Genomic DNA, 15,302 nt, shown 5'->3' on the forward strand with positions numbered 1-15,302 from the left:
AGGTATCTAGGAAGTGAAACGACATAGAAAATTTCGCGTTGTGTGGTATCGCGGAACTTAGTCTCTGAGCGGTGAGCAGCCGCGCGCCTGGTGTGAACTTTAACTTATCGCGAAGATAACGAGGTGGAGTATTGGACTTGTATTTCACGATGAGATTGTGAATGATCGAACTGTGTCAAATGGAGTGTAACAGTAACTCTAAATATGGCCACTTTCGCTAATAGTCTGCTTTTTAAATAAACATTATGCTAACCAAATCGCAACTGTGTGGCCTACATCATTTACAGGTCGTTAATTTAGTTCACCATATTTTTATTACTGTTACTATATGTGTATGTTATATTAACTTTGTATTTCGAAAACTTGCCATCAGCCAGACAATTTAACCAAAGGGTCAAAATTGTCTAAAAACACTAGACGAGTTTGAGCCAAGACATTTCGACGAAGGGTAACCGCATGTGAGCCCGAACATCTTTGGGATGTTAGCTTGCAGGCATATCAGCGCACACTCCGCAGCAGAGTGAAAGTTCCATTCCGCAACCATCCCTAAGGCTGTGGCTTAGCCATGTCTCCGCAATATCCTTTCTCCCAGGAGCGCTAGTCCAGGGAGGTCCGCAAGAGAGCTTCAGTGAAGTTTGGAAAGTAGGTGCTGAGGTCGGGAATACAGCTGTGAGTAGAGGTCTTCAATCATGCTTGGGTTGCCTCCGAAAGGCAAAGGTGCCGAGTTCGAGTCCCATTCCGGTACTCAGTTTTCATCCAGTACGGGTATGCTCGAGAATGGCAGATTGCAGAACAATGATTTAAATTTTTTATGTAGCTCCAAAGATGATCATAATACTGTGACACAGTTGTACGTGGTCATATTACGAGGTGCATTCAAGTTCTAAGGCCTCCGACTTTTTTTCTCCGGACTGGAAAGAGATAGATACATGTGCATTGTTTTAAAATGAGGCCGCATTCATTGTCAATACGTCCCAGAGATGGCAGCACCGTACGGCAGATGGAATTTTACCGCCAGCGGCGAGAATGAGATCTGTTTTAAATACTTAAAATGGCGACGTTTTCCTTACTTGAACAGTGTGCAATCATTCGTTTTCTGAATTTTCGTTGTGTGAAACCAATTGAAATTCATCGACAGTTGAAGGAGACATGTGGTGATGGAGTTATGGATGTGTCGAAAGTGCATTCGTGGGTGAGACAGTTTAATGAAGGCAGAACATTGTGTGACAACAAACCGAAACAACCTTGGGCTCGCACAAGCCGGTCTGACGACATGATCGAGAAAGTGGAGAGAATTGTTTTGGGGGATCACCGAATGGCTGTTGAACAGATCGCCTCCAGAGTTGGCATTTCTGTGGGTTCTGTGCACACAATCCTGCATGACGACCTGAAAATGCGAAAAGTGTCATCCAGGTGGGTGCCACGAATGCTGACGGACGACCACATGGCTGCCCGTGTGGCATGTTGCCAAGCAATGTTGACGCGCAACGACAGCATGAATGAGACATTCTTTTCGTCGGTTGTGACAATGGATGAGACGTGGATGCCATTTTTCAATCCAGAAACAAGGCGCCAGTCAGCTCAATGGAAGCACACAGATTCACCGCCACCAAAAAAATTTCGGGTAACTGCCAGTGCTTAAAAAATGATGGTGTCCATGTTCTGGGACAGCGAGGGCGTAATCCTTACCCATTGCGTTCCAAAGGACACTACGGTAACAGGTGCATCCTACGAAAATGTTTTGAAGAACAAATTCCTTCCTGCACTGCAACAAAAACGTCCGGGAAGGGCTGCGCGTGTGCTGTTTCACGAAGACAACGCACCCGCACATCGAGCTAACGTTACGCAACAGTTTCTTCGTGATAACAACTTTGAAGTGATTCCTCATGCTCCCTACTCACCTGACCTGGCTCCTAGTGACTTCTGGCTTTTTCCAACAATGAAAGACACTCTCCGTGGCCGCACATTCACCAGCCGTGCTGCTATTGCCTCAGCGATTTTCCAGTGGTCAAAACAGACTCCTAAAGAAGCCTTCGCCGCTGTCATGGAAAAATGTGTACGTCTGCAGTGCGATTACGTCGAGAAGTAACGCCAGTTTCATCGATTTCGGGTTAGTAGTTAATTACGAAAAAAATCGGAGGCCTTAGAACTTGAATGCACCTCGTAAAATATAGAATAATACAGGTTGCACAAAAGAGAACTGGTCTGGAAAAATATATATGAGCCTTTAAGTTAGACAATGCTACTTACATCGTGTGCTCCGCCAGTGGATGATGTAAGTCAGTTCGCCTATCTTAAAGTGTGTGAAATGTTTCCTGGGCCAGTTTTATTTTGCCTACTGTGTTTATTACATGTCTGCAGTAGCATACGTTACAGAGTGCGTTCTAGCTTAGCTGTGCGCTACTGTGCCGAGTGAGTGGGCGTCGTGCCAGGTAGTGCGACTAGGTAGCGCGCGCAAGCGGCGGGGCGGCGCCACACAGACCTTGTCCATGAGCTGGCGCACGATGCCGTTCCACTCGCCCGTCTCCAGGTCGTAGACGCCGTACTTGCCGTCCGGCACCAGCTCGATGCGGTACTCGAAGCCGACCATGGCGGCGATCTCTCGCAGCAGGTCGATGCAGAAGCCCTCGTAGCGCGCGTTCCCCGTCAGGTTGGGCTGCGGCCGCAGCATCACGTACGGCGTCTCCTGTGGACGCCGCCCGCTCTAGCCGCTGCCGCTACGATCTATCGTTACTCTACGGGTCCGTTTGTGTCGTCACAACGGGGTAAGCACCGTGGCGGCAGTGCGGGACTAGAATCGGTTCTACGGGCGGTGCTGTGCGCTGCGAGTGGACTCGCTTCGGAGTGTGTCAACAGTGGAAGGAAACGGAACGGGGACTTCGCCGTACCCCGAGGGAATACTGTCATAGCAGTCCGCGGGTACAACGTTGCCGTAGAAAGCTGTTGCCGGACGTTGTGATACGCATTACAAGCCTTCATGTGACTCATCCAAAATCTGGGGCAAATAGGTGATTAAATACGTAAATGTGGGTTGTTTCGGAGGGTATAACATTATACACAAGGTGTCTGTTCTTCCGGACATGTCATAAGAACATACAGGGTGAAAAGTATTTAAACCGACAAACTCTGGGAGTTTGTAGGGGACATCGAAACAAATATTTTTCCCTAATGTCATTTTTTCCTATGAGGCGTATTTAAACCGGTAGAGGAAGATTTCTCTGACGGCAAATTAATTAAACCAACAAACACTTTTCCATTTTTTATGACCGAGAGACAACACATTACCACAACCCAATTTGAATTACAGTAGATTTTCAAAAATGCCTCCATTGACATTCAAACAAAGTTTACACCGTCGGATCATATTCTGCCTGACACAGGCAAAAACCACAGGAGTATCTTGAATTGTTCCTGCTGCTGCTACTATCCGGGCTACCAGATCTTCTTCTGATGCAACAGGAGTTGTGTAAAAAAGGTTGCGCATTTCTCCCCACACAAAAAAGTCCAGACGGGACGTATCTGGGGATCGAGCAGGTCATGGTACAGGACCACCTCTGCCAATCCACGTTTTTGGGAACCGTCGGTCCAGGAATCGACACACACGACGACTGAAATGTGCTGGCGCCCCGTCACGTTGGAGCCACATGCGTTGTCTTATAGGGAGCGGGACGTCTTCCAGCAAGTCTGGAAATGCTCTGGCAGGAAAATTATAGTAGTTCCTGCCATTTAATGGCCTAGGTAACAGATACGGCCCAATTAACCAGTCCCCAGCAACACCGACTCACACATTAACGAAGAACCGCACTTGTTGTTGATCAATCCGCTGTGCGGCTCGTCCGTAGTGGTGCGCTACGTATTACGCACCAACCGCATCAGTGTACTCACTCCAGGTGTATCGCTCCATTAGTAAACAGAGACAATGCACTGCTACACTGGTGCACAGCAGTTGCCTACAACTGAAGAGAGAAATACGCCCTCTAACAACTAAAGGTGCGTACCCGTGGTCTAGGGGTAGCGTCTTTGAATCAAATAACGTCTTCGGTCCCGGGTTCGATCCCCACCACTGCCTAAATTTTGATAAATAATCAGCATTGGCGGCCGAAGACTTCCGGCATAAGAAGTCAGCCTCATTCTGCCAACGGCCTTGTCAAAGAGGGCGGAGGAGCGGATAGAGGTTCAGGGCACTCTCTTGTCCTAGGGGTCGGAAATTGCCCCTGAAAGCGGAAGAATCAGCAATGCAGCAATGATCAACGACATGAGGATGCAGAAGGCAATGGAAACCACTGCATTAAAGACACGTAACGTGTATCCACAGGACATGTGGCCTGTAATTGAAGAAGTGTCATGATGATCTCTCCATTGGCAAAAGATTCCGGAATACTCCCCCATTTGGATCTCCGGGAGGGGACTGCCAAGGGGGAGGTTACCATGAGAAAAAGATTGAATAATCAACGAAAGGATAACGCTCTACGGGTCGGGGCGTGGAATGTCAGAAGCTTGAACGTGGTAGGGAAACTAGAAAATCTGAAAAGGGAAATGCAAAGGCTCAATCTAGATATAGTAGGGGTCAGTGAAGTGAAGTGGAAGAAGACAAGGATTTCTGGTCAGATGAGTATCGGGTAATATCAACAGCAGCAGAAAATGGTATAACAGGTGTAGGATTCGTTATGAATAGGAAGGTAGGGCAGAGGGTGTGTTACTGTGAACAGTTCAGTGACCGGGTTGTTCTAATCATAATCGACAGCAGACCAACACCGACAACGATAGTTCAGGTATACATGCCGACGTCGCAAGCTGAAGATGAACAGATAGAGAAAATGTATGAGGATATTGAAAGGGTAATGCAGTATGTAAAGGGGGACGAAAATCTAATAGTCGTGGGCGACTGGAATGCAGTTGTAGGGGAAGGAGTAGAAGAAAAGGTTACAGGAGAATATGGGCTTGGGACAAGGAATGAAAGAGGAGAAAGACTAATTGAGTTCTGTAACAAGTTTCAGCTAGTAATAGCGAATACCCTGTTCAAGAATCACAAGAGGAGGAGGTATACTTGGAAAAGACCGGGAGATACGGGAAGATTTCAATTAGATTACATCATGGTCAGACAGAGATTCCAAAATCAGATACTGGATTGTAAGGCGTACCCAGGAGCAGATATACAGATCACAATATAGTAGTGATGAAGAGTAGGCTGAAGTTCAAGACATTAGTCAGGGAGAATCAATACGCAAAGAAGTGGGATACGGAAGTACTAAGGAATGACGACATACGTTTGAAGTTCTCTAACGCTATAGATACAGCAATAAGGAATAGCGCAGTAGGCAGTACAGTTGAAGAGGAATGGACATCTCTAAAAAGGGCCATCACAGAAGTTGGGAAGGAAAACATAGGTACAAAGAAGGTAGCTGCGAAGAAACCATGGGTAACAGAAGAAATACTTCAGTTGATTGATGAAAGGAGGAAGTACAAACATGTTCCGGGAAAATCAGGAATACAGAAATACAAGTCGCTGAGGAATGAAATAAATAGGAAGTGCAGGGAAGCTAAGACGAAATGGCTGCAGGAAAAATGTGAAGACATCGAAAAAGATATGATTGTCGGAAGGACAGACTCAGCATACAGGAAAGGCAAAACAACCTTTAGTGACATTAAAAGCAACGGTGGTAACATTAAGAGTGCAACGGGAATTCCACTGTTAAATGCAGAGGAGAGAGCAGATAGGTGGAAAGAATACATTGAAAGCCTCTATGAGGGTGAAGATTTGTCTGATGTGATAGAAGAAGAAACAGGAGTCGATTTAGAAGAGATAGGGGATCCAGTATTAGAATCGGAATTTAAAAGAGCTTTGGAGGACTTACGGTCAAATAAGGCAGAAGGGATAGATAACCTTCCATCAGAATTTCTAACATCATTGGGGGAAGTGGCAGCAAAACGACTATTCACGTTGGTGTGTAGAATATGTGAGTCTGGCGATATACCATCTGACTTTCGGAAAAGCATCATCCACACAATTCCGAAGACGGCAAGAGCTGACAAGTGCGAGAATTATCGCACAATCAGCTTAACAGCTCATGCATCGAAGCTGCTTACAAGAATACAGAAGAATGGAAAAGAAAATTGAGAATGCGCCAGGTGACGATCAGTTTGGCTATAGGAAAAGTAAAGGGACGAGAGAGGCAATTCTGATGTTACGGCTAATAATGGAAGCAAGGTTAAAGAAAATTCAAGACACTATCATAGGATTTGTCGACCTGGAAAAAGTGTTCGACACTATAAAATGGTGCAAGCTGTTCGAGATTCTGAAAAAAGTAGGGGTAAGCTATAGGGACAGACGGGTCATATACAATATGTACAACAACCAAGAGAGAATAATAAGAGTGGGCGATCAAGAACGAAGTGCTCGTATTAAGAAGGGTGTAAGACAAGGCTGTAGCCTTTCGCCCCTACTCTTCAATCTGTACATCGAGGAAGCAATGATGGAAATAAAAGAAAGGTTCAGGAGTGGAATTAAAATACAAGGTGAAAGGATATCAATGATACGATTCGCTGATGACATTGCTATCCTGAGTGAAAGTGAAGAAGAATTAAATGATCTGCTGAACGGAATGAACAGTCTAATGAGTACACAGTATGGTTTGAGAGTAAATCGGAGAAAGACGAACGTAATGAGAAGTAGTAGAAATGAGAACAGCGAGAAACTTAACATCAGGATTGATGGTCACGAAGTCAATGAAGTTAAGGAATTCTGCTACCTAGGCAGTAAAATAACCAATGACGGACGGAGCAAGGAGGATATCAAAAGCAGATTCGCTATGGCAAAAAAGGCATTTCTGGCCGAGAGAAGTCTACTAATATCAAATACCGGCTTTAATTTGAGGAAGAAATTTCTGAGGATGTACGTCTGGAGTACAGCATTGTATGGTAGTGAAACATGGACTGTGGGAAAACCGGAACAGAAGAGAATCGAAGCATTTGAGATGTGGTGCTATAGACGAATGTTGAAAATTAGGTGGACTGATAAGGTAAGGAATGAGGAGGTTCTACGCAGAATCGGAGAGGAAAGGAATATGTGGAAAACACTGATAAGGAGAAGGGATCGGATGATAGGACATCTGCTAAGACATGAGGGAATGACTTCCATGGTACTAGAGGGAGCTGTAGAGGGCAAAAACTGTAGAGGAAGACAGAGGTTGGAATACGTCAAGCAAATAATTGAGGACGTAGGTTGCAAGTGCTACTCTGAGATGAAGAGGTTAGCACAGGAAAGGAATTCGTGGCGGGCCGCATCAAACCAGTCAGTAGACTGATGACAAAAAAAAAAAAAAAAACAACAACTAACAACTAAAGATCGTAATACGGCCTCTAACAACTGAAGAGCGTAATACAGCCTCCACCGGTTTAAATAATCCTCATAGGAAAAAATGACATTAGGGAAAAATATTTGTTTTGATGTCCCCTACAACCTTCCAGAGTTCGTCGGTTTAAATACTTTTCACCCTGTACACAGTTTTAATCCAGCAAAAATTATGAATTAAACACAGAGGAATTAAGATATTGGCTGCAAGTGGGCATTGATGTAAAACAATGGCGAAAGTTGAAAACTTGTGCCGGAGCGGAAATTCGAACGCCGGTCTGCTGCTTACTTGACAGATCCTCTGATCACTATGCCATCCGGCCACAGTGGTTATGAGAACTGCACGGGCAACCCTAGTACGCATCCCGTCAGATCTAAATTCTCAACTTGTCCACACACTACGAATGTAAATGGCACTTGCCCATATCCTCATTATTCGCAGCATTTCGCCGATCCCCGTAAGCGTTCGAGCCCGGTGTGCATGCGCAAAGAATAGCTGCCTGGCCTAGTGTATGGATAAGTTGAGAATCTTGCTCTGACGGGAGGCGTGCTAGGTTGTCGTTGCAGTTAGTACAACCACTGTGGCCGGATGGCGTAGTGGTCACAGCATCTGCCTAGTAAGCAGCAAATCTTCATTCGAATCCCGCTCCGGCACAATTCTTCAACTTTCCTCATTGATTTACGTTTATCCCTACTTGCAGCCAATGTCTTTAAGTCCTTTGTGTTTAGGAAGATAACGCTGATGTAGACGAATAAATAAAAATATTAAAGAATTCCTGTTATCTTTTCAACACACTTCGTATGAGCGTGTGTGTATTTATCGTGTGGAATGGTAAGAACTATTCAATAGTAAATGGTAAGCACGTAATTTTGTATTATTAGTATGAATCGAAAGCCACCATTCTGATTCAAAGATCAATTACATTCCTTTGTGATTACATCCAGGTTATTGAGCGACTTATTCACATGAAAATTAATTGTTCTTTTAGCAATAACTGTAGGTTATCATCCAAAACTTAAATTTGAAACAGGAAGAAAAGTAAGAGCAAATAAAAAAATGCCGCTGGATAGCTACAAAAAATAATAGATGTATAGTACTGAAAGTGAAAGAATTGGAGGGAACTGAAGAAAACATAAAGAAAAGAAAAACAGATAACCACACTACTTCCCATTGTGTTCGGCAATAATAAATCTTCGGTTTAGTATAAACGCAGACAATCTTCGTTAGAAATGCGAGAGAATTTTGTAATAAATACGAAGTCCATTCTCCAAATTCCAGTACTGGGAAAGTGTTCGTACTTGGTCCCTGAAACCCTTGCAGACGCCTATGTATGGCTGAATGTGGAAGTGAAAACAGGTGCCAGCGAATGGCCTAATTATCGGGAATATCAACAGGGTGTCATCTGATCCTATTGTGCGTAGCCAACAGACACGCATCAGCTGTGCAGTAAAGCTTCATCTACCTATAAACTCGGCGTCTCTGTTCGGTGCATGTCGAGGGGCCTTCATACCTACATAAGCGATATCTTGTTCTATTCAGTTTGCGTAATGAGAGAGGGGCGAATAACAGTCTATATGCCCCTGTACGTGCCCTAATCTCGCGTACTGTATACTCATGATCCCTAAGCGAGGTATACAATGACCGAAACATAATAGTCGTATTATCCAAATACAGGTTCTCTAAATTTACGTAACATGGTTTCTAGAGAACTGCGCCGTCAACATTCCAAAGATTCCCAATTGAGGTCCCTCTGCAATTCCGTATATTTGTCCGAGCTCTACTGTTATGCGTAACTGCTAACCACTCAGAATTCGGGAACAGTACTCTGTAATTTCTCGCACTAGCATCTTGCATCGAACTACCATTTCAGAAGATCTATAATTTCTGATAACCCTTCCAACGAATATAATGTGTTCCATTCACCTTCCACCTTACTGACTTCGCACTGTTGTTCCTTTCCATATCCATCCCTGCATTTTGACCCATCAAAACCGTCAGTTGTGTCATTTAGATGCGGTGTGGAGGGACAAAGGGTTAGTACACCGCTACACCGGCCATTGTTCGCTTTCTACAAATTACAGCCGCATCTTCTCATTCACGTAGCTCATCAGTTGACATCATGCGGCTGAGTGCATACCGTTCCGAATCACCCACCAAGGAAAACTCCCAGGTAGTATAGGGAATCGGACCTGGTTCCCACAAATAGCAACCAAACATGCTGACCACTAAGCGACAGAGGTGGACCCATTTAACATCGATTCTTAATGCTGCTGGGAATGCGCTACGTAACAGAGCTAAGCATCTAGAATGGGAGGAGGTAACGAAGTGAAACCTCAAGGGTTCAGAGGGCATGCGATGCTATTTCAGTGATTACAAAATCGAATCAAATTTACAAAGAACTTGGTAGTACGAGCCCATTTATCAGTATGTGCTTGTTCCCCCCCCCCCCCCCCCCCCCTCCCTGGTGAGGCTGCATTCTCTGATTCTTTTCGAAAGGCACTCGTAAGGCCATTGTGTCCTCTCCTGTGACAAGCTGGCCAATTGTAACTGTTCCTTGATATCAAGGTTGCTGACACTGGGATGGAGCTGGAGCTGACGTCCGAGGTGATCTCACACGAGTTCTATCGGCAATGGATCTGGAGTTCTAGTTGGACATGGGAGTAGTCCAACATTAGGTAGTCAGTTGACAGATACACGTGCCATTTGTGGACGAGCATTGTCCTGTTGAAAAATGGCACCACGATATTGTCGCTTGAGAGATAAAATATGAGGACGCAGGATGTCTGTAACGTACCGTTGTGCCGTTAGAGGTGCCTCAATCACTACCAGTCGTGACAGGAAGTCATACCCGACGGATTCCCACGGCATGACGCCAGGAGTAACACTGCTGTGTCTCTCCAAAGCACTAGAGGGAATCATTCTTGCAAAGATATAACACAAGCGACTCTGGCAAAGGGCGGATTTTTCTGGCGCGCGGTGTACCTGTTCAGCCATTAACGTGCTCGTGTCTTAAGCGCCTACGGACAGTGTTTGAATACAGTGAAACTATGAATGTCGACAACCTGTAGAACATGGACAGCCGTAGCAGAGCGTGGAGTTCAGAGGCTTCCTGACTCGGTAAAACTAGAAAGGCGACCACTTGTGGCAGATCTGGTGAGAAAGTGCACTGCTGTTGCTGGCACAAGGGATGCGAAGCACATGGTTCTGTGGACATTGTTAAATATGTCGCTTTGCAGTAGATGACACGTGTTCCCCTGCCGACACAACGGCGTCGTCGATTACGAATGCAGCCAGTATGGAATCGTCTAATTTGGACCATGCACCAATGGAAACATGTTACATGGTGAGATGAATCCCGTTTCTTGTTACAGCAGGTCGATGGTGGTGTCCGTATACCTCATATCGAGACAATGGCTGCTCGAAACATGTACCACACCATGAACGCAGGCCCTTGCCACAGTATTAAGCCACGGAGGACATTCACCTGAGCTTCCATGGAACCTGTGGTAGTAATCGAAGGCACTATGGTAACTATGGGCTAAATGAACAGTATTGCGGATTACCTGTATCCCTTAATTCTTCCCCGATGTCGATGGCACCTGCAGCAGGATAAGTGACCATATCACAAAGCGAGAATCGTGCCAGTGTAGTCTGAAGAGCAAAACTGACATCATGTTAATGTCTTGGGCAACAAATTCACCGCATCTGAATACGATGGAGCAAATTTGGGTCGCTATAGCGTGCCAGCTCCACGGCTACACACCACGGCCTCTTAAATTACGGGAAGCGTTTGGCCTGTGCATAGACTTGTGGTGTATTACACCTCCAGAGTCCTGCCAAATATATGTCGAATCCATACCATAGTTTGGAATGACACTAACTCTTCACTAAACAGTCTCTTATTTTTACGCTGTAGATGGATTTTCTTGTCAAAGTTATTAGCTAACCTAAAGCAAGGAGATCAAGCATGTTATCTGTCTGTGGATAGTGTAAAATTTGTTCCGTACTTGATGGTATTATAAAAGTTTCTGTTTCGTAGTTTATGAAGCAGAGATTGTCGACCAGCACAGCAGCTGTCTAAAGGAGCCTAGAAAACCTACCAAAAACTACAGTCGGTCTGACTGGTGTACCAGACCAACGGTCGTTGAACCGTCACGCAGCTCCATTCTGTGTTAGACTCACTTCTTCGCCCAGACAGCTAGCACGGTGCGTGGTGAACTATATTTCAGGTGCGTTATTTCTATACTGGAACTATAGAGGAGCGAACTGTGTGGGCGTTATTTACAGTCACGCCGTGAAACGTCAGAGTGATTGGGGACACAGAATAGTTCTACAGCAATACCACAACTGTTGGCTATGTAGGTTTACGATGTATAGCACTACAAGGTAAGTACCGTTTGTTCACACCTGCTCTACGGGTCCAGGTGAACACTAAGGTGCTAGCGGAACCTGGGGAGTGCACATAATGGTCCAGTGCTGGGACGCAGCGCCGAAAGGAACCCACGTACGTGCTTCATGAGGTGCAGCACCATGCCGTTCCACTCGCCAGTGATGGGATCCTGGGCGCCGTACTTGCGATCAGGCACCAGATCCAGGATGTAGTCGAAGCCCACGTCGCGAGCGATGCGCTCCAACAGGTCCACGCAGAATCCGTAGAAACGATCGTTCCCCGTGTAGTTCTTGCCGTAGTGCATCATCACGTACGGGATCTCCTGCATCCCCACATCCATTACAAGGGACATTTCACACAGAAAAATTAGGGAAAACTTCTTGACAAGAGATTCCTGTACTTCCACGGTGTTTAGCAGGATTCTGAATAAAAAGGTTCGTCGCCTACGATCCGATACTGTGTCTAATTAAACTGTATGGAACTAGACTGACGTTTGCAGCTGTGGGTCTGTTGCTTCCAAGAAAACGTTATGATCTGTAGGAGAAAGGGCCAATAAAGAGGAAGCGAAAGAAAGATATCAAGTTGAAACAGTAGCTGATGAAGCAGAGTTGGAAAGAATATTCTCAAGCAAAAGAAATAAAGATAGTAACAAACAAACACAGCAATAAAACATCTTAACATTCAAATAAATATAAAAATAAAGGAATTGTTCATCTCTGATCTTCTACAGCTATATTCTGGATGATATCGTAAGAATCTAGAACGAAATAATATCAGAACATAGAATTTCACAAATAATGCTAGAGGAAAAGAACGCAACTATTAATGTAAATTTCTAAGTTAAGACTGCAGAGTCTCCCAGTGGTATCACTGGATAAAAAGTTCTGGCGTTTCCAGCCTCGTTAAGTGATTAAAATTAAATACAGACACTTGACGTGGCTATATAACCCAAGAACATTTTAAGTTACTCAGCATTAGCTGATGATGTCGTTCTACTCCTGGTAAGCTTAAAGACTGCGTAGATCGTAGTTAGTCTCTTAGTGGAGGTAGCCAAAAAACAAATCCAGGAAAATCTGTATGGAAAAAAGTGCAACCATGAAAATTCTCGAAATTTTTAATAACAGGGTTGGTTCAAAACGGTGTACAACGATATTCTAAAGTCTTTGCCGCAATGGTTCAAGAAAATGGTTTAGAAAACTCTTTCTCAGACAAAACGATACGTTTGTAAATGCCTAGCACTGAGGTACAAGTTAAATGATCTAAAAATACTGTATTTTAAAAAGAGAATTAAATTCAAAACGCTGCGTTCATTACAAACGATAACTCAAGGAAATTGAGAGTTAATGTTGAGATAGGTCACAAGAAGGGATACTTATATTATTCAGTCATATGCATAAAATGGGTGACAAGAAGGGAACGAAAATGAAGTTCCGAAACATTTGTCGAAAGAAGTTAACAACAAGCTATATCAAGAAAATAATAACGAAGAAACACATGTTGTTGTTGTTGTGGTCTTCAGTCCTGAGATTGGTTTGATGCAGCTCTCCATGCTACTCTATCCTGTGCAAGCTTCTTCATCTCCCAGTACTTACTGCAACCTACATCCTTCTGAATCTGCTTAGTGTATTCATCTCTTGGTCTCCCTCTACGATTTTTACCCTCCACGCTGCCCTCCAATGCTAAATTTGTGATTCCTTGATGCCTCAAAACATGTCCTACTAACCGATCCCTTCTTCTAGTCAAGTTGTGCCACAAGCTCCTCTTCTCCCCATTCCTATTCAATACCTCCTCATTATTTACGTGATCTACCCACCTTATCTTCAGCATTCTTCTGTAGCACCACATTTCGAAAGCTTCTATTCTCTTCTTGTCCGAACTAGTTATCGTCCATGTTTCACTTCCATACATGGCTACACTCCATACAAATACTTTCAGAAACGACTTCCTGACACTTAAATCTATACTCGATGTTAACAAATTTCTCTTCTTCAGAAACGATTTCCCTGCCATTGCCAGTCTACATTTTATATCCTCTCTACTTCGACCATCATCGGTTATTTTACTCCCTAAGTAGCAAAACTCTGTTACTACTTTAAGTGTCTCATTTCCTAATGTAATTCCCTCAGCATCACCCGATTTAATTTGACTACATTCCATTATCCTCGTTTTGCTTTTGTTGATGTTCATCTTATATCTTTCTTTCAAGACACTGTCCATTCCGTTGAACAGCTCTTCCAAGTTCTTTGCCGTCTCTGACAGAATTACAATGTCATCGGCGAACCTCAAAGTTTTTACTTCTTCTCCATGAAGTTTAATACCTACTCCGAATTTTTCTTTTGTTTCCTTTACTGCTTGCTCAATATATAGATTGAATAACATCGGGGCGAGGCTACAACCCTGTCTCACTCCTTTCCCAACCACTGCTTCCCTTTCATGCCCCTCGACTCTTATAACTGCCATCTGGTTTCTGTACAAATTGTAAGTAGCCTTTCGCTCCCTGTATTTTACCCCAGCCACGTTCAGAATTTGAAAGAGAGTATTCCAGTTAACATTGTCAAAAGCTTTCTCTAAGTCTACAAATGCTAGAAACGTAAGTTTGTCTTCTCTTAATCTTTCTTCTAAGATAAGTCGTAAGGTTAGTATTGCCTCACGTGTTCCAACATTTCCACGGAATCCAAACTGATCTTCCCCGAGGTCCGCTTCTACCAGTTTTTCCATTCGTCTGTAAAGCATTCGCGTTAGTATTTTGCAGCTGTGACTTTTTAAACTCATAGTTCGGTAATTTTCACATCTGTCAACACCTGCTTTCTTTCGGATTGGAATTATTATGTTCTTCTTGAAGTCTGAGGGTATTTCGCCTGTCTCATACATCTTGTTCACCAGATGGTAGAGTTTTGTCATGACTGGCTCTCCCAAGGCCATCAGTAGTTCTAATGGAACGTTGTCTACTCCCGGGACCTTGTTTCGACTCAGGTCTTACAGTGCTCTGTCAAACTCTTCACGCAGTATCATATCTCCCATTTCGTCTTCATCCATAATATTGTCCTCAAGTACATTGCCCTTGTATAAACCCTCTATTTACTTCCCTTCTTTGCTTAGAACTGGGTTGCCATCTGAGCTCTTGATATTCATACAAGTGGTTCTCTTCTCTCCAAAGGTCTCTTTAATTTTCCTGTTGGCAGTATCTATCTTACCCCTAGTGAGAGAAGCCTCTACATCCTTACATTTGTCCTCTAGCCATCCCTGCTTAGCCATTTTGCACTTCCTGTCAATTTCATTTTTGAGACGTTTGTATTCCTTTTTGCCTGCTTCATTTACTGCATTTTTATATTTTCTCCTTTCATCATTAAATTCAATATTTCTTCTGTTACCCAAGGATTTCTATTAGCCCTCGTCTTTTTACCTACGTGATCGTCTGCTGCCTTCACTACTTCATCCCTCAGAGCTACCCATTCTTCTTCTACTGTATTTCTTTCCCCCAATCCTGTCAATTGTTCCCTTATGCTCTCCTTCCCTTATGTTCTCCCTGAAACTCTCCACAACATCTGGTTCTTTCAGTT

General features: G+C 44.0%; 1 protein-coding gene across 1 annotated transcript in view; it reads right to left on the bottom strand.

Annotated features, from left to right (window-relative positions):
• LOC124597824 (glutamate receptor ionotropic, kainate 2) overlaps positions 1–15,302 on the bottom strand; it is a 353,359-nt gene that overhangs the window by 119,772 nt on the left and 218,285 nt on the right. Inside the window, exons 8-9 of the mRNA XM_047135963.1 lie at positions 11,861–12,064; positions 2,483–2,686 (exon numbers count right to left, since the gene is read on the bottom strand). Of these exons, the coding sequence (XP_046991919.1) occupies positions 2,483–2,686; positions 11,861–12,064 (408 nt within the window). The remainder of the gene's footprint in view (positions 1–2,482; positions 2,687–11,860; positions 12,065–15,302) is intronic.

The sequence above is a fragment of the Schistocerca americana genome, chromosome 1 (genome assembly GCF_021461395.2).
Source record: "Schistocerca americana isolate TAMUIC-IGC-003095 chromosome 1, iqSchAmer2.1, whole genome shotgun sequence".
Classification (NCBI taxonomy): domain Eukaryota; kingdom Metazoa; phylum Arthropoda; class Insecta; order Orthoptera; family Acrididae; genus Schistocerca; species Schistocerca americana.